The sequence below is a fragment of the Poecile atricapillus genome, chromosome Z (assembly GCF_030490865.1).
Source record: "Poecile atricapillus isolate bPoeAtr1 chromosome Z, bPoeAtr1.hap1, whole genome shotgun sequence".
Lineage (NCBI taxonomy): Eukaryota > Metazoa > Chordata > Aves > Passeriformes > Paridae > Poecile > Poecile atricapillus.
Window position 1 is genome coordinate 46,388,582 of NC_081289.1, and position 18,757 is coordinate 46,407,338.

The window sequence follows — 18,757 nt, forward strand, 5'->3', positions numbered from 1 at the left end:
TTTTTGGGGTGTTGGTACAATCTTTTGTATTTCAAAACTGTAATGACAGTGTGCAGAATTGTAGTAAAAATGCACTAAGCAACAGACCCATAACTGGAAAAATTGCTACTACAGCTAGTTCAGAAAAGTACTTATGGAGATGACATACCATAGTAACATTATTCTTGACTTACTGCTGTTTAAACTTGTGCCAGTAAGGACACATTAGCATATATCTATATCAAAGACAGAACAGTATTCTGTGTAATACAAGTAGCTTTGAATATTATTAAAGCTACTTAAAATTATTTGCTTGCTTAATCCGATTTAAGAAGATCTTAATGAAGGAATCTGAATTTAGGTGTATCTTTCTTTGTTTTATTTGCAAATCTTTATAGTTTAAAATGGGAGCATAACATTCATTTTCATACATTTATGGATGCCTTTGTTGAGAAGAGAGACTAAAGATATTTTATGTTACAGGCAAAACCTTTTGGAGAACATTATGATTTTATAGGGACTATTTTCTATCTGGCATTCATACATTTTATAGGCGAAAGATTATGATAATCTAGTCTGGTTTTTCTTACCATATATGCCTTGAATGTTTCTGATTATTCTTGCCTAGAGCTCCAAATCTTTTGAATTGTATTGTACAGCTTTAAAAAAGCAGTGCAATTGTTGTGGAGTAAATTGTTATTTAATGTTTTACCTTCTGATAGAGGATCTACTGTTCCCCTTGTTACATTGTATTATCTGGGAGGTGAAGTTTAGATATATTTGCAGCTAAAAAACTTGAGATTGCAATGGTGATGCTTGTATCATAATATTTATGCACAATCAGGTGAGTTTTGTATCTTGCCTTGTGCATATCTTGCCTTCTCAGTGGCCAAATAAGCAGTCCTAGTCTTGCATTGTGTGGCATCCCTTGCATGTGATTTCATCTGCTTGATTTAAAGAAAAAAACAAATTACAGAAGAATTAAGACATTATATTCTCCTGCATTTACAAATCTTCATTCGTGTAAGCTGCCTCAATACCTACCCTCAGAAAGTACTTGAACATGTGTTATATACTGGTCAGTAATGAGAGGAGTTTATTCCTGTCTTGCAAATGAAATCCTGGAACCAGCTCAGATTCTGTGAGAAGCCTTTGGGGGTGGGTGGGAACAGACAGATTGTGTACACATGGGGGTGAATTTTGTGTTGAAGTCCTGCCATGTTTGACCAGCTCTTGCCTGAAGGACCAGCAAGGGTTAGTAGCCCAGATAACATGTATTCATCAGTGCTTCCTGTTTTGGAGGAAATCTGTATGGTAGAGGTGGTGGGTTTTTTTAATCTCACCTTTAATGGAAAGGGAGCCTTCCCAGCTGCTCATACTCTTTTACTACAAGCCAATGAAGCATCAGTGTTACAGGCAACACTTTTGGAGATGGGAGATGCAATTCAGAATGCTCCTTGGGAAATTCTTCCAGTTCATGGTGTTGCAAGCACAAAATGTGAGCTACTGTCAAAACTGTGAGCTGATGAACAGAATTCGTCTGAAGGCTATCTCACAGAGGCAAAGATCAAGCAAGGCTCATTCAGAATTGGTTTCACAGTTGTAGTATTACAGGTATTTTAAATTCAACAAGTTACAGCTTCACTGTAGTTTCAGTATGCCAGATAAAACATTCTTTACCTGAAAATGCTGATCAAGCTTTTTAAAAAAACCCTAAATGCATACGTGCAATTCTTGAATTATATCTGAAATAGTCTGATTAAATTAAGATTTAGGCCCATGAGACATACAACCTTGATTCCTCTGATTTTGTGCTACATGAAGGATATGTTTCCCTTCAGCCTATACTATGAAAACTTGGTAAATGAGAAGAAGCATCCTGTACAAATAATATATTTAGGGGGCCAATCTTTTCTTTGTGAAGGAACAAGTAGTATTGGATTTGTTCAAATACGGCATGCATACTAGTTTTAAAAAGAACAGAGAAGGCACAACTATGTGAAATGCCGAGCAGATATTTGAACTGCTTTATAACAGACACAGTGCAGAGGTGAAAGGTGTAGTGCAGCTGGTATAAGGGAGTGACATGATAGATACGAGTGACACCTAGGTTAAAACCAGCAGTGTGATACTTGGACTTCAAAGATTTTACCTGATAGATGATCTTGGTTGTAGGCTATCAGAGGTATTTCCTGTGTGTAGCATTTTGAGACTATAGTTACTGGCTGTGGAGTATTATGAAGGACATTTATTGGGATCCTGGGACTGAGGAAAGTCTGGGTACCTCAAATTGCAAACCACAGTTAAAAACCTCATCTCTTCAGAGGCCACAAACAAAGCAGATACTTATACTTGCTGGGCACTTCTCTGTTTGTTCTGGCAGCTTATCAATGCTAATGTAATACAGAATACAACATGGAAAGGGAGGAAAGGCTGAGACTCAGTACTTGCTTTGTTAACTGAGCTGCAGACAGCCATGTTCTCAGGCTGCACTGCTGACACAGAGATCTCTCTGCCCAAACCAAAAGCCTCAGGAACAGAAGAGGCTTTTCTCATCCCACCTATTGAAGATCCTCCGTATGGGTCTGAAAGTGCATCTTGAAAGTATGTTCTTAACATCAGGCAGAGGAGCTTCCATGATACCTAAGAAGCTGATTTCCTTTTAGATCTGGCTGTTGAACTTTAAAAATGTATAATAATGCAGATTTTTGCAGTCTGTATCAGGCACAGCCACAGTCATATTTTACTGCATGTGATGACTGAGAACCTGTGAACATGAGAGGACAGCAAGCTCCTCCATGGACCTCATAGAACCTTGTTAAAAGCTGGATTTGCTGACCGCAGCTATGTCAGCATTTCAACTTTGGTTGTACAGATTTACAGTATATAATGATTTTCTGAAAGTTATCTTGTTTTTATTGACCCTTTGCCAAACAGGAAATAAGTGTTATGATCTTCTGAAGAGAATAGGGTTGCTTTAAGGCACAAAACTGCATTATTAGCTTCAGTGTCAGAACAGTAGTACAAAGGTCAAATGTCACTCCTGAGCTGCAGTAATACATCAGATTTGTTTTATCTGCTGTGATTTACTAGTACTGGGTTTTAAATACCAGTTGCCATCACTGTAGCCACACAGCTCCTCTGACGAATGTATGTTCTGCAGTCAAAAGACTGACATAAATTAAATACATTCACATGCTTCAGCACCCTCTACCATCTAGACTCTTCCTGATTTTCACATACTAGAAGGAAAGACAAACCAATTTCATGATGATAGCTGTAAATTCAGTGCCTTTAGAAAGGAACAGAGAGAGTTCAATTAACTTGAGACTCAGCTTTGAACCAGGGGAGACCAAAAAATCCCTAAAGAGAAAGGTTCACAATGAATGATACTGTCATGGACTGAAGAAGTCTTTAAATGAGCGTGCTTCTAAGCCATGTACCTGATAACTGCTGCTCACCTTTACTGTTAGGTAAACTGGGATAGTTAAACCTGAGTCTGAAATGCTCCCATACAGACTTGCACCAAAATTCATGGCCAGAAAATGGCAACTCCTTGTTTTTATATTGGTTGTAATTCTGAGGGCTGAAGCTGGGCATGGTGAGCAGGGATGTCAGCAGGTAACATCTCTATAGTGATCTTCCAGTGCTTGCTAAAGCACACAGAAATGCCACTTTTTATAAGCATCCAATCCTTCTGGAATTCTTCAATTTTTCCAAATAAATTTTATTTACAGGTCAATATTTGAATGTGGGTAGCTGAACATGGATGTATTGTGTAAAGAAGACTATTTCAATTTGTTTCTGTTTTGCTATCATATGGGTTTAGATAAGAGCTAAACTACGAGCGACATTAGCCACTTAATCTACCATGGAAACATCAGCATATACAAGATTCAGTCTAAATTTAAGATGCGCCATCAAAACCATTTAGCACATTATGAAAGGAACAAAATTAATTTTCAGTCACTGGGAGTGTCTCTGTTGCATCCTTCATCATTCTGAATAAATGGGAAATATCTAATAATTGAAAAAAAATAATTTGACTGTACAAAATGGCAGTGTTCTGGGATTATCCTGCAGTGCTTCATGGAATGAGGTCTGAAGAACAATGGAGATGCTTTTAATTCTTAAATTTATTTGGTTGACAAGAAAGTTTAATGGAAACAGATTATTTCTCAATTGTTTCCATTTCACAAATGAAAATTATACCATTGCTTACCTATTTTGTTGCACATGATGCCAGTGCTTAACTGGAAGCCATCCTGATTTTCTGATTTTCCATTAATTTACAGAATTGTTTCTCCTAAAGTAATATTCTGATATAAAAGCGATGAATTCTCAAACTCCGAAGCATTTGCTAGTAGCACGTGATTTTACATTATTAAATTCTGCTAACCGGTTATGCAGTTGTCTTGGAGGAAATCATGCAGGAGATGAAGTATTCCCCTGTGCAGAAAGCAACCATCACTGTATTTCTGTTTGAGGCATCGGTGGCCACAGAGAAAAGCACGGCCTTTTCAGCCCACTGCTCAGTTGTTTCCTCAGTCACAAGAGGAGGCAAGGCAATGCTAGCAATATAGGAAGGCTTTTGTTTTACCAACGTGCCTCGCTTCAGCCAAAGGCAAAACTGAAATATAACACTAATGAGTATGAATGACTGTGGATAACACATCAGTACACTGTTGTTCCTCGAGTGCCACCCACTATCTCATTTTCTCTGTTTTCACATTTCTGTACAGCAGTTCCCAGGGTTTAGCACTTTGGCGGAGATGAGAGTTTTTTGTATGACCTGCTCCCCTTGCGACGTTTCCCTCCTGACCCTGAGCTGCACCCCTCGGGAGGTGCCGCGGGTACGGCTGATTTCTGAGTCACCCTGCAGTTACTTGTCACCAAGCAGGACCATGGGGGTCACGGCCACCTCCCATGGGAACACGGCCACCCCTCACCCTGTGGCGGCGCGGGGCCACAGCCAGTCCGGAGGGAGCTTCCTCCTGGACCCCGCCCGTGTGTGCGACCCCTCGCCTCTGACGCAGAGTGGCTGCCGTGCCTTTGCCGGTACGCGGTGGCACTACCCTGGCACCGCTGTCTCCTCAGTGAGGGCGCGGTGGCCCCGCTGCAGCGTTTGGGAGCCAGCAGTGACCCCTCGCTGGCACGGGAGGCACACACCGCCAGCGGGCTGCTGTACTCCGGGACTGAGGCTGCACAGATGGCCGCAATGCTACAGCTGTTAATTGCTACTACATCTTCTGTGGTCGCAGGTAGATGCAGACAGTGTGGGCATCCCCCTCTGGTTGTGTCTGCTTGCTCAGAGGAGTCTTCCTTTGCTCTCTTTGGAGATGTGTTTTCTTTCCTCAGAATTTCCTCAAAATCTGCCCTGAATGCTTCTATTTCATTATGTGTTTGTGGTATGTTAGTGCATAAGGAACTGCAGCTAGTAACTTCAGAGCAAGCACAGTGTAACCCATTGCCTTTCTACTGCACCTGGCATAGCAGGGACCAGACATGAATTGTGATCACTCACAGCTTCTAGCTGCAAAAGTATGGCATCCATCTACCAGACAGGAGATATCTGAGGATATTTTCAGTTATGGGGATGAAACTTACATTGTTGTTTCTCTGGTCTGCATAAATGTTTCTTTGACATCTTTCTCTGCTAAGTTTCTCAAGCCCAAATTCAGTATCATTATTAAATAATCATCAACATTTTACTCCTTGTTCTTGCCTGGCTGACCTCCTGCTACTGTCAGCAACCATCAAGATCATGGAAGGCCAGAAAAGAGCATTTAGTGGTAAAAGAGTCAAGAATATTAAAGATAAATCCATGTTGTTAAATCTACTTGTTCAAATGTCTCAGGCTCTGAATGCAAGGAAGTTTTGTTGTATGCACAGCCAGCTGCACCACCCTGCTGCTAGGAAAATGTGATTTTCATAAAATAACTGACAACTTTCATATTTTTATTTGCAATGGAGTTTGTCATCATTACTGTAAAACCCAAGTCATGTCCTATGTCAGCATGTGGAATGGGAAAGAGACTTACTGCTACTCCCTGCTCAGCCCTTAGACTGAAATGCTATTTGGACCAGAATTCTGACTTACTTTTCACAAACTTTTTCTTTAGGAGTTTCTACTGAAATCAGTGAAGCCATTACAGATAGAAAAGAGCATTCAAAATGAATAAAAATACTACATTTTATGGGACACATATGAAAGCCCTCAGAAATCAGTAAAAAGTACGACATGAACGTAAAAGTCTGGTATAGGCCCTGCAGTTAAATGAGCTAATCAACATCAATGCCACTCTTCAGTGTTAAGCAATACTCTTCAGGTAGGTATGCATGTAGAAATGGGGGGAAACATTTTCTTTATGTAAAAATACACTTTATTGATAGTATACAGATGTAGCAGGGTTTAACAAATTGAATCTTACTTTCAACTATGTTGTAACTATGTTACGTTTCAACTTCTCAAAGGCTTTCCACAGGGTCCCACTTGACACCCTTATCTCCAAATTGGAGAGATGTGGGTTTGAAGGCTGGACTGGTGGCTAAGGAATTGGCTGGTTGGATGCAGCCAGGGAATTGTGAGCAGTGGCTCTTAGGTCCAGGGGGAGGCCAGTGACAAATGTTGTCCCTCAAGGTTCTGTCTTGGGACTGGTGCTCTTCAGAGCTTCCTCAGTGACACCTAGAGTGGCATGGAGAGCATCCTCAGCAAGTTTGCAGATACGAAGCTGAGCAATGCAGCTGACAAAACAGAAGGAGGGGATGTCAGCCAGGGGAACCTGGACAAGCTTAAGAAATGAGCCCATAAGAACCTCACGAAGGCAGTCTGAGAGAATTGGCATTGTTTAGCCTATAGAAGAGAAGGCACCAGGGAAATCTCCTTGCAGCCCTACAAGACTTAAAGATTGTCAAAGCAATCATAAAAAAGGGGGACAGCAGCTTTGTACATGGATAAAGAGTGATAGGATAAGGGGAAATTATTTTAAACCAAAATAGGAGAGATTTAAATTAGATGTCAGGAAGAAGTTCTTTATTCAAGAGCATGGTCCCTCACCAACCTGGATGGCATCCCTGCCAATGGTGGAATGGGGGCTGGAACCTGATGATCATTAAGGTCCCTTTCAACCCAAGACATTCTGTAATTCTGTATGTACATATATACCTAAACTGTGTGAATCAGCCATAGTATAGTCTGCCACAGTGTAACATGCAAGAAGATTTATTTATCTAATGCTAGACCACTCCTTTTTATTGGTGCATTAACTGACATACACACATGAGGCTTTATTTCATCTGCATTGCTCAACTGTGTCAGCTTCCAAAGGACTTCAAAAACATTTTCCTATTAAAATTACTGTGAAAGTTATAATTAAGAAGTTCTATTTTTAAAATCTTTATAAGCAACATGCTGAAGACTACTTGTCAAGGGATTACAATTTAGCAACTATTTTCTGGCATAATCCTACATTTGAGAATTTTTAAGTAGCTTTGTACTTTATTAGAATCTCTCCTAAAACAGTGAATGAAGTCAGAGTCACTCATCATGTTTGCTTCATTACTAATTGATAAACCAGTGCCTTCAGATGATGCTATTCCATTTAATGAATTGCTGATGATCCCCATTGACTGCATCTGTATTGAAAACAAGAGAAGTACGACTTGTAACTACACATACAACAAATCTTGAAAATACTACTGCAAAAGACAACTGAGATGTAACTACATTGGGCTATGCTACTCCAGATCTTTCACCTACTTAGGAAGTTACATGTAAAGTTCCTTACATAGAATAACATTGTCTTTTTTATCCTTATGGTATCACTGCAACTTTTAAACTAGACTGAAATTTCTTGATACACTAGTAATGAATGCTTCATCTAAGTGGATGAACCCCTGTTTTGTAATCCTTATTTCCTCTTGAAGTATTATAGCAAATCAGTCTTGAGACTTTTTTAGCCATTTGTTTTAATGTCTTCTCTGAAGGGAAGCTCCTAACACGAGTATCCACCAGTGCTGTTTATTTAACCTGGTGAATTCTGAAGACTGTGATCCCCTCTCAGAGTAGGTGTTTCACAACAAAAGCAAGTTTAGAATTTCCCTGTTTTAACAGAAAAACAGAGATGCAAAATATGGAATGCATTAATTTTTGCCATTATATTTCTACCCTGTGGTAGGATATCCATGGTACAGAGAAGTAAATACTTCAAAGATTTCCCTCTTAGTAATACTTTCAAAGGTGTTTTAGAAAAAATAAAGCAGGTGAATATACCAAAAGTGTGTAGCTAGTTCAGAGTTTGCTTCAGCTACAAAATGAAACAAAGGTCAAGCTTTGAAGTTGAACACTTCTGAACTTTAAGGCCATTTTAACCCAGAACTGTGGCTGCATTTGGATGATGGATTTTCCATTTGTAACTCTGAGTCACCCTAACCAGGGCTACGTTTTATTGTAGGGTACAGTTCATCCTATTCTATTGATGAGCTGCTTACCATTTTAAAACTTGTATTTCCCAGCTGTGTTCATAAAGCTGAAAGGTGATCTACTGGTGTAAGAAGATACTAGTTCATTAATCACTTTTTTAGTGACACGGACACCCTGGCAGCGTAGCCATTTTAGAGAATGGGCTCACAGATTTCATTTCTTCCAAAACCACAGTTAATTTTAGATAGAAATGCAAAAAAATGCAAGGGTCAGGACTTTCAGCTAGTACCGAGAAGACAGAAATGGAAATAACAAATAATTTCATCTAATGATTTGTATATGATGTGGCATAATTTCTAATGGAGTTTTGAAATGTTTTTTTGACTGACACCAGACTTAAGGAATGCCACTGTTGTCTTCAAGAACTTATCCCAGCAGAAAATTGCCTTAGGAAGGAGCTCTTTGCATCAGACAGCAGTGATACTTGAATTACTTAGACTGTAAATCCAAATTAAACAACACAATTATTAGGTATTTATCATGGTCTACCCACATCTTTTCTACTGGCCTAGAAAATTCAAGTTATTCCGCATCTGTGAAGCTATGAAAGGCTCTAGTCTTTGTACTCGTGCATGTTGTTCATATATTTCATATTAATAAAATACTGCCTCACAGGTATGGACTCCTATAATGCCATCTACATATCTGCCAATCTATAACTAAGTCACATCCTCTGACAGAAAGATTGCTGTATCTGTAACAAAATCCTGCATTTTGCTGAATAAGAGCCTCCAAGCCCAAATGGGAGCAGACATTGCCCCCTCCCTAAAGTCACCCATACAACATAACTGGTATAAATAAAAGCTACATCAAAAATCTTACCTTTTCTGTTACTTTCTCAACTCCAGTCTTCAGCTCATGTACCATATTGCTGATTTGCTTAGCTTTGCTAAGGCTGTCATCAGGTAACTGTTGATGGTGCTCAATATGCTGGTTAAAGTGGGAAAGTGGTTCTTTCCAGGCTTGCAAAAGTTTCAGTATCACATGAGTTAGTTCTTCTCTCTTGTAAATTGAAATAGCAGAGAATGTCTCTGTTGCTTTGCAGCAGATCATATGAATACTCTTAGTCTCGTGAAATCTCAGTGGGATTAAGATTTATATCTGCAATTCACTACTTGAACACCACTCTGATTATTTTTATATATATAATAACACCCAGAAGTTGTATTTGTTGTGTTTTCAGCTAACACAAGCAGGGCCTCATCTCCCATTACCCTTCCAGGGGACCTTCTAGAAGGATGTCCTGGGGGAAGCTCCTTACTCCATCACAACCAAAAACCAAAATGGTAACATTTGTCTTTGTCTGTCTCCTAGAGACAAAAGTTTCTCTCACTAGTGTATCCCCAACATCATAATTTGCTTTTTCTCTGTGTGAACAAACTCTTCCTACTCTTCTCTGAACTAATAATGATTTTTTATCTTTGCCATCACAACTGTTTAAACAAATTTGCTGTTTTCCTGTCTTACCTAACTGCTGATTCAGAGATGACTGTTATTTCTTTCTCCTGATTGCTTTTTGTACTTTGCAGTGATACTGATTGATCTAGCTTCTTTGCCACACACATAAGTTTCTAAGTTTCTGTTCCACAGAGTTTGCCTCAACAAAATCAAAGGGTGTCTGTCAGTCATTCTGACAAAGTACTACTGCAGTATCCTTATTATAACCAGTATATACGATCCAAGTATAGGTAACCGCATACAGATTTAAAATTAAACTGATTTAAAATTCATATGCAATACCTCTGATGTGCACCTCTTTGGGGTAAAAACTTAGAAGCCTCTTTCATCTAGATTGTTGAAGCTATGGAAGCATAAAAACCTCTCTGCCTATCTCCAGCCCGACTGGAGTGGGGGACCATTACAGCATGATGAGACATTTTGGAGTTCTGACAGGAAAGGAGGTACATTTCCCTTTTGCCAGAGGGGAAGAAGAAGGCGATGTGATCCTAAGAGTCTCCTTCCCATCCCCCAAACCTCGCGGTACCCCCTTCTGTCCTGTCCCTGCCCTCCGCCGTTGCTCTTACCGGGATTTTTTGGGCGTATTCTTTGCCGTTGGGGGTCAGCATCCCCGACGTGTGGCACTTCCGAGCGGGCCTTCCCAGCTCGTTGTCACGGGGAGGAAAGTGTTTTTCCTACGGGGGAATAACACCTAAACGTAGACCGAGAGCATCACCACTCCCCTACATCCTCCCACTTTTTTTCCTATCCCGCCCGTCGGCAGCCGCTCCCAGGGCGGCGCAGCCCAGCTCCGCGGCGGCGGGGCCGGTCCGGCACTCACCAGCTCGGCGTAGAGCGCTGAGGAGAGGCTGTGGATCCTGCCCGAGTGCCGGATCACCCGGTCGAAGAGATCGGCCACCGTCAGGGGGTGACAGCCGCCGTCCCCCGGAGCCCAGACCAGCAACCACAGCAGCGCCAGCACCGCAACCGCACCTGCGGAGAGGGCGGCGGCGTCGGGGCGCGGAATGTCGGAGTGTGCTCTCTCTCGCTGTGCCCCCGCCTGCTGTGCCCCCGCCCGGTGTGTCCCGGCCCGGTGAGCCCTCGCCTGCTGTGTCCCCGCCTGCTGTGTCCCCGCCCGCTGTGCCCCCGCCCGCTGTGCCCCCGCCGCCCGCCCCTCACCTGCTCGCTCCCCAGCCCGGCTGAGGGCCACGGCCATGGCGCTGCGGAGCCCGTGCCCGGCACGGAGCGGCTGCGATCGGCCGGCGATGCCCCCACATCTCCTATATATGCCGGCATCTCACTGTGATGACGGGTGTCTGTCTCCCCTGACGTGCGCAGCCCGAGGCCACCGTGAGCCAGCCCGCCCGGAGCGTCCCTCGCACCGGCGGGACCGAGTGCGCTCGGCAGCCCGGCAGAAATGGGTCACCCGGGCTCGGTGCTGGGGCTGCTACCGACCCCCACAGCCGCCCGCCCGTCACAGCCCTCCCGTGGGCAGAGTGGGGCGCGGCTCCGGCCCCCGCACAGAAGCGGCGTGCTCAGGTCCGTCCCAGCACGCCCACGGCCGTCCGAGGGGGTAAAGGTGGGAGAAAGGAGACCAGGAGAATAAATTGCTTATATCCGTGGTAAAGGGGTTTACAAAAGGGCAGGAAAGGGCAAAATGAGGGGCAGGAGAGAAGCCTGGTCTGATGACATTCATCTTTCAGCCATCTCTTCAAATCACGCTGTTAAGATCATATCTGCTTTTCCTGCTCCATTACAGGTGATGAGGGTGAAGACTGCCGAAGACGTAAGAGCTGGTGACTGCATGTTTGGTGGTGCAAATATACCTCAGGGTGACTGGTCCCATGAGGCCAAATGCTCAAGGAGCAGCGCAGCAAAGGACTTGGATCAGGATCCCTAAAGGGGTGCAAGTCCTGTGGACTTGGTTGGTGTCCTCTGTTTTGGGGCATGAGATCCTGACTGACCCCAGGACATGTAACCAAAGTTGAGATGCTGGTCATGAGGAAAATTAGTTGACTCTGCCCTTCTTCTGGGGCTTTTCTCTGCAAAGGGAATAGTCTACTTAGAAAGGAGGATACATGTGAAATGAAATTGTTACCTTTTCTCCTCAGCCATTATGCCAGAGTTATGTATCTGTTTTCTAGCCCCTGAATCCTGATTTCACTTATGGAAAATGAAAGGAATATACCTCTGCCAGAATGATGATCATCATCCCTCTCCCCACCTTTTAAGGGCAGCTGGGTGACCAGAACTCATTCTGGAGGCAGAAGACATGAGTTTGACTAGTTCTTGGCCAAGGTGAAGTGGAACTCTGTCACCTATACTCTGTGTGGATACTTAAAAAACTGATAAAAAACAAGTAGAGGTAGCTTACTCTCTAGCCAGATCTTAGAAGAAATTGTCTGCCACTGCTTCTGCAGAAAGTCAAGAGGCATTTCCTAAGGACTCACATTTTGAAAGCTTGATAGACCAATGGGTCTATAGGATAGTTTTAACCCCTTACTTTTTATAACTTCTAAAATTAATTTTAAAAACAGTTTACTAAGATGTGCCTAATGATCTACAACATCCAGGAGTTCTCATTCTCTTACCTCTGCAGTGTCTCTAATGAATAAAACTGCAGTAAATTTCAGTGTTTAGTGCTGCTGAGCCAGTTCTTAATAGGGACCATACCAGTATGGCAATAGCTCTGAGCTCTTTGCTAGCTGATAAACTGCTTAATGGCTTGAGGTCCACCTGAAGGCTTGGAATATTAATACTAATTAATTCCAATAATCATCAGAAGACAAGCAATCATGCATATTACAGGATCTGAAAAACATCAGACAAACTGCATATAGGAAACACATGGATCAATGACTTATTTTTATTGGCCAATAACCATTTTCTTTTATTTTTCCTGTTCTTGAAGAAATCCTGATATATGCATATCTTTAAAAGTTTCCTTAAAATATTCAATTTTTAAGTTCTGAAGGAGCAATGAACTTTAACTGTGGAAAATGTAAATTACTTGAACAGCAACTCTGCCCCTTCCAGCTTGCCAAAAATCTGTAGTGCAAGATCAACTGGAGTCCATTATGTATTCAAGCATCACTCCTGAATTTACATCATGAAGGAGTAAAAGCTGGAATGAAAAGGTGTGTTTCAACCAAATACCGTCCACTATTGATTTGAAAGTTTTCCTATAACAACAGATACGTTTTACAGCTCAAGATGGGAATGTCACACGCTTCTGCTCTGAAAGTTGATAATACAAGCCCTTTTAAAAACAGGATGAAAATTATGTAACCCAGATCTTAAAAGGGAAATGAAAAGGGTTGGCTACCCGCTTAAAGGAGTAAACCACTTTCTGAAAGCTGGATCTCAGATCTGTGTTTTTTCTGAGTTCTGTAAGCAGAATCAATTAATGTAGAAGTGTTTGACTTTTCTTACTTTTTTCTCTTCTCTCTCTTCTCTATGGAAACAGCTGTCCAATTCATGTCTCCATGCTTTTGTACAGTAATCACTGAACTTGCTGATTTTGTCTTGATTTGTGTTGCTCTTGATTGTTGCAATCTTGAGACTTCAAAGACATAAACAATACGAGGTAAGTAAAAACATACAGTATTTTTCTTTAGATCTATTGATATAGCTGGGAAAATGGAAACAATATTTTTAGGCAATGTGAACTTTTTCAGAGTGAAGCTGAAAAATTGTTTGCTTGATCAACTATCCATGTTTTAAAAAATCAATTGTTTGCAAACTTCATCTTGCTCTGGGATGTATATTTCTTGCCTTTATATCTTTCTACTTCTTCCTCTCACTCTACACATTATAAACAATTTTTAGTCCACTCATCTTAAAGCAACTGGTTCTTGTCTCCAGTTGTCACTCTGGGCAAAATCCTTCCCTATCCTCCGTCTCATTAAATAACTTCATTCACTGAGAAGTCGCTTCCATACACTAATTCACTAATCTCTGCATGGTGGTGCATGGTTTTGCCTGACTATAGACCGAGGTAGGGCAGAGAAATCTCATTTTCTGTTTTCAAATGTAGTCCAGGAGCTGAGGGAGCACGTGCTTGACACATCAAATGGAGCAGGTATGCCGCTTCTTTTTCTACTCCTCTGCGGGACAGCCTTGTACGGACATTGCATTTTTGCCTCCCTTGGGGCTATAGAGATGTGTACTGTTTGTGACTGATTGTGGCACACTAGTAGAGAGAAACATGTTTTGGAAACATCTGCTCTATTCCAACCTCTGGAGAAGGATAGTTCCTTACCTTGTGTGCTGGCTACTCATGAGAATTAATTTCTGTGCTATTTTAGGCAAGACCTGTATGCACACAAAGATTATGTAAAACTGAAGATACAGATCCAGTTACAAATGCAGGTAATTCAAGTTCTGGAATCCTTCATTATTATTATAATGTGTTATTTTACATCCTGCTAAAGTGGTGGAATCAATTGGGTAAAGACGGATTGCAGTCTATGTGGAGTGCCTGAGCAGAATATTGCCATGCTAAAAAGATATTCCTAATCTTGTCAGAGGTACCAAAGGTCCAAGTTCTTTATGAGGGTAGTATGGACGTAACCTAACTGCAGTTAATTTAACATCTGGCTAGTTTCAGGTGTTGCCAAGATGTGCCTTCCTCGCTGATATAATAATATTTTACAGGATAGACCAGTTGGCAATACCTCAAGATTCGCTTTTTTCATAGCAGGACTAACAGGAAAAATGACATAAATATATAAATCCTCCATTTTAAAAAATACTATATAATTTCTGCTATATTCTTTTCATATTCTCAAATATTATCAAGGCATTTGTTATTATGAAATGCTCCTTGCTGAAGCTGGAAATACTAACTAGGCAATGGAATCTTCCTTTACCCTATTAGCATAAAAGCTAATATGTTTAATGATGTGACTGAATGGTATTTTTTCTCATGGTTTCTACTTTGGCTTATTCAACTGAGTAAGTGGCCATTGAATTTTGGTTTTCTCCTGTTTTTCACTGTATGCTCTCATGCCTCCTTTACCACCCACTGTTCCAACCCATTCTGAATACATAATCACCTTCCTTTTGGAATCTCTCTATTGCTCTCAAATACATGTCTGTTCACACACATTAGTTAATTTATTATCCCAGCATATTCCTGAGGTGGATGGATGCTATCATGCCCATTTTGAGGATAAGTGAAGATGTACAGTGAAATTACATACTCATTTGGATAGTCAGTTTGCCAGTCAAAGGATATGAATAGTACTTGAAGAAAAGCCTCACATCAGATTATGGAAAGCTTAATTTATAAGTAATTTCTTTACTGAACTTAGATATAAAAGTCTTTTGTTTAGGTCCTAGCTCTACTAGCTCTACTCTTCTGAAGATACTTACCTCACCACAACTACAGGATAAAAATAGGTAATTTCACCCAGCTCTGCTTGGAACCCTGAGGCCTATTTTCATTTTTTTCTTTTAAGGCAAGAAGTAGATAGCAGTGGTAAATAATTATTCATCCCTGGGGAAAGGGGGAATTTTGCTGACACTAAGGTTGCACTGAGTGAGACCTGGGAACATTTTGTTCCATCTCAAGCTGTAAAGGGGCTGTGCTGTAGTTAGACAGAACTGTCATTCTCGTCTCCAGTACTGAGACACTGATACATGGCAGGTATTCCCTTCACCAGATCTTCCTAGTATATGGATATTTTCTCCTGTTCTCCCCTGCCTTCTTGTTTTGAGATACCTATTCAACCTGTTGCAAACTTTTTCCTATGTCTTTTGAAGTCTTTCTCTTCACACTTAACTTCTAGTTATCCTATCTGCCTCATTAATACCTAATCTTCATTCTCTTCCTTGCACCAGACTCTTTTGCCCCCTTCTATTTGCTTTCTCGCTAGTCAGGCCTGAAGCTTGAGAGAACATACCCGCAGTTCAGAAGGAAAATTCAAGTCCTGGCTCCTCTACCTGTGCTTCCCAAACTGCTTTATGTGAGACTGGTGCACATCCTCTCTGTATTTGAATTGGGAAAATTCTTCTTTCAGGGTTTCAGAGCACAGCATGGAAACAGGCAATGCAGATGAGATGGTGCGTACTCTGAATTAAGTGTCATGGCCAAGATCTTTTATCCCCTGGTAGTTTAGAACTGCATCATCCCTGGGATGAAGGATGTTGAGTGGAGTGGGGATTGCTTAGAAAGTTTCCAGCTAATACCAAGAAGGTTATGTTGCATGTATACAGAGTGTTTTCCTTTTCCATAAGGCAACAAATTGACAATAAGAGGGTGAATTTGTACAAGGATAGAAAATACCTATCCGAGCTTATAGTTTATAGTTGAGCTCTACCTGGCTTTTGTGGAACAAATCCTGTCTCCTGAACCTAAACACTTCTCTAGTTCCTGCCCACCCCACCCACAGCACTCAGGGGGTGGGCAGGCAGTGAACCAGATCTCACTCCCAGGAAGTACTAATGGTGTGCACTATCCCACTTTCAGGTTTGGAGGTGTGTTTCAATCTTTTACAGATGGAAGAAGCACCTGAGTGGAAAAGTGACTCTTCCAAGATGGTGCAAGGAGTCCTCCTGGCTGGGAAAAACCCCCATGTCTTTCAGTTCTGTGCTCTAACCTCAGGAATCCTTCCCTGGACAGGCTAGGTGCTCCATGCTGAGGAAAGACTAGTGCACATGCTTTTGACATTTACGTTACAATAAATATTGTATAAAGTGACAAATTATTCAGAATCAGGAGAGAAAAATGGTTCCTTCTTGTTCCCCAGAGTTTTGTTTTGTGTGTGTGTGTCTTTCCAAATCACTGACTTTTACTTCCATTTATATTCACATGCTTATAGACTTTATTCTTGTGTCATCCCCTGACTGTGGCCATGTGACAGCCTAGCGATAGGGAGAAACCCTGCAGGTTTTCTTACTAAACTGCTGCAAACCATTTAATAGATTGGAATAAGTGGCTAACCTTCCACTTTCTTATGTAAGATGATGAACATAGATTATTTATAGAGGCTGCTGTCTCTAAATTTGTTTACTGTCACATGGAATGTGTGTCTGTCTTTCACGTGTCTCTGTCAAACTCCTTAGAAAAAATAAATCTACTACCAAATGTAAAGAGCCCACTGGTCTTGTTGTGTGTTATAGTTGACAAGGATGAAATATGACATACTTATAATAAAACTAATTGGAATGAGTAATGTGTATATATATATAATTATCATGCTCATATGTTGACATCTAACTCTTGCCAAAGGAAATAATTAAATAACAAATTACTGTAATGTAACTTAAGGCTTTATTCCAGCATTTTCTAATCCCTATTGTTCCCAGGACAGGAATTATTTAAAATGGGTGGCCAGAATATCCTTTCGAAAGGGAGAAGCAGTCATGCAAATTCAAATTTACTTTCCCCTGCATATATTCTCTAACTGATCTTTGTGTGAAAGAAGTGCAGAGAAGTAAAAATCCTCCTACTCTGAACCAGGCATAAGCAGCCAGGAGTACAAGACCCCTCCAGTGTGCTCTCCTCATCTTCTCATCTTTCTGAGAAAATAAAGACTTACACTCCATACTGGAACCGAAACACCCATGGATCTGCAGGGTTCTGCTGGACTGTGCTGCAGTGTGTCACTTGCTGAAGTCTCCACAGCTCCTGGGAGCAGCACTTCTTGCTTCAGCCAAGCCCAGGAGCAAGGGAAGCTGGAGGCCAAGCACTGCTCTTTCTTGTGCACTGGTCCTCATGTTCCATGGGTGCTGTGGCTCTGTGCTTATCAGTGTGCTCAGCTTGTCAGGGAACAGTGCTATTTGAATGGCAGGGTTTAAATCAGAAGTGATGGGAAGAGTCCTTACCCTGACAGTGTTTCTGAAAATGCCTGATGATGTTCCTGACTTATATACCAGACACCCCATCACCTCTTCATATGCATCTGCTGCCAAGGATACGTTGTTCCAGCTGCAAGTAGGCAGGGGAGAGCCTGACAGAAGAAAGGGAAATTGAATCCTTAAGCAGACCAAAGCCAAGTGCACCGCTCTTACAGAGACTTCTGCTCCCCCTGACTCCTGTCTGATCTCCCTGACCATAAGATGGAATAGAAGAAAAAACATGAGTAAAGAAAAAGGGACCATGGAAAGGCCTGCTATGGGACAAAAGGATTTGTGTTTCTGATTAAATCCATAATGTTTTAAGACTCCAAGCCTAACCAGTCTTGTGGTGTGGCATGAGGTCAAACTCCTCCATTCAACTTTATACCTTTCCCTGGGATTAGACAGACATAAATCTGTAAGTGTAGGTGACTGGCTGTTCACTAGCCCTAAGACATATCCTAACAACATTCAGCGCTTATTGGCAAATCCAACAAGGTAAAGTCTATGGTATTGAAAAAAGCAAAAAAAATAGAACAAAATTTCTGGAAAAAATAGGCTTGTGCTAAGAGAAAATCTGAGAAGGAAAAAGTAAAGAGTGTTACAAAAAACATAAGCCCAGCCAGAAGTAACTAACAACTGTTCCTGCAAAAAACATATCTGATTGCTTTTCCCTGCAATGACCAATTCAGTGAAGCTTGGAAAGAATGAAAAATAGTAAGGGAAGGCAGTTTGAGGCTAGAAAACCTGATGAAAGGAGGAATATCCCAGATGGCCAAAAATGTTCATCATCTCAAGCTCACTCCCTGGACTGGTCTATCACTCAGCAAATGAGAAGGATGAGCAAACTTTTCCTCACCTCTGACACAGGCTAGAGAAACCCTTGTGTTCCCATCCATTCTGATTTAAGTTTCCCATTTACTTGACAAAAGACAACAGTATAGTTGTGTTGGGGATTTTTTTGAATGTCAGTAGAAAAAAATCTGTAGGAAATAGAATGATAAAATCTAACACTGT

The 18,757-nt window shown here is 41.4% G+C and overlaps 1 protein-coding gene across 1 annotated transcript; it reads right to left on the minus strand.

Annotated features, from left to right (window-relative positions):
• Positions 1-7,411: 7,411 nt before the first annotated feature.
• LOC131572573 (prolactin-like) lies at positions 7,412-11,114 on the minus strand. Its single transcript, XM_058825823.1, has 4 exons — positions 10,740-11,114; positions 10,486-10,593; positions 9,284-9,463; positions 7,412-7,614 (listed from the first exon to the last, which is right to left on the minus strand). The coding sequence occupies exons 1-4, from the start codon at positions 11,112-11,114 to the stop codon at positions 7,420-7,422; spliced, it is 858 nt and encodes a 285-aa protein (XP_058681806.1). The 3' UTR covers positions 7,412-7,419.
• Positions 11,115-18,757: the final 7,643 nt, after the last annotated feature.

Bases quoted from the DNA above. Each gene is read 5' to 3' on its own strand.
- LOC131572573 (XM_058825823.1), bottom strand. From the start codon at position 11,114: ATGGCCGTGGCCCTCAGCCGGGCTGGGGAGCGAGCAGGTGAGGGGCGG. The intron at 10,594-10,739 runs GTGAGTGCCGGA...ATTCCCCCGTAG, and splicing joins CAGCGCTCTACGCCGAGCTG to GAAAAACACTTTCCTCCCCG. The intron at 9,464-10,485 runs GTAAGAGCAACG...TCAATTTACAAG, and splicing joins AATACGCCCAAAAAATCCCG to AGAGAAGAACTAACTCATGT.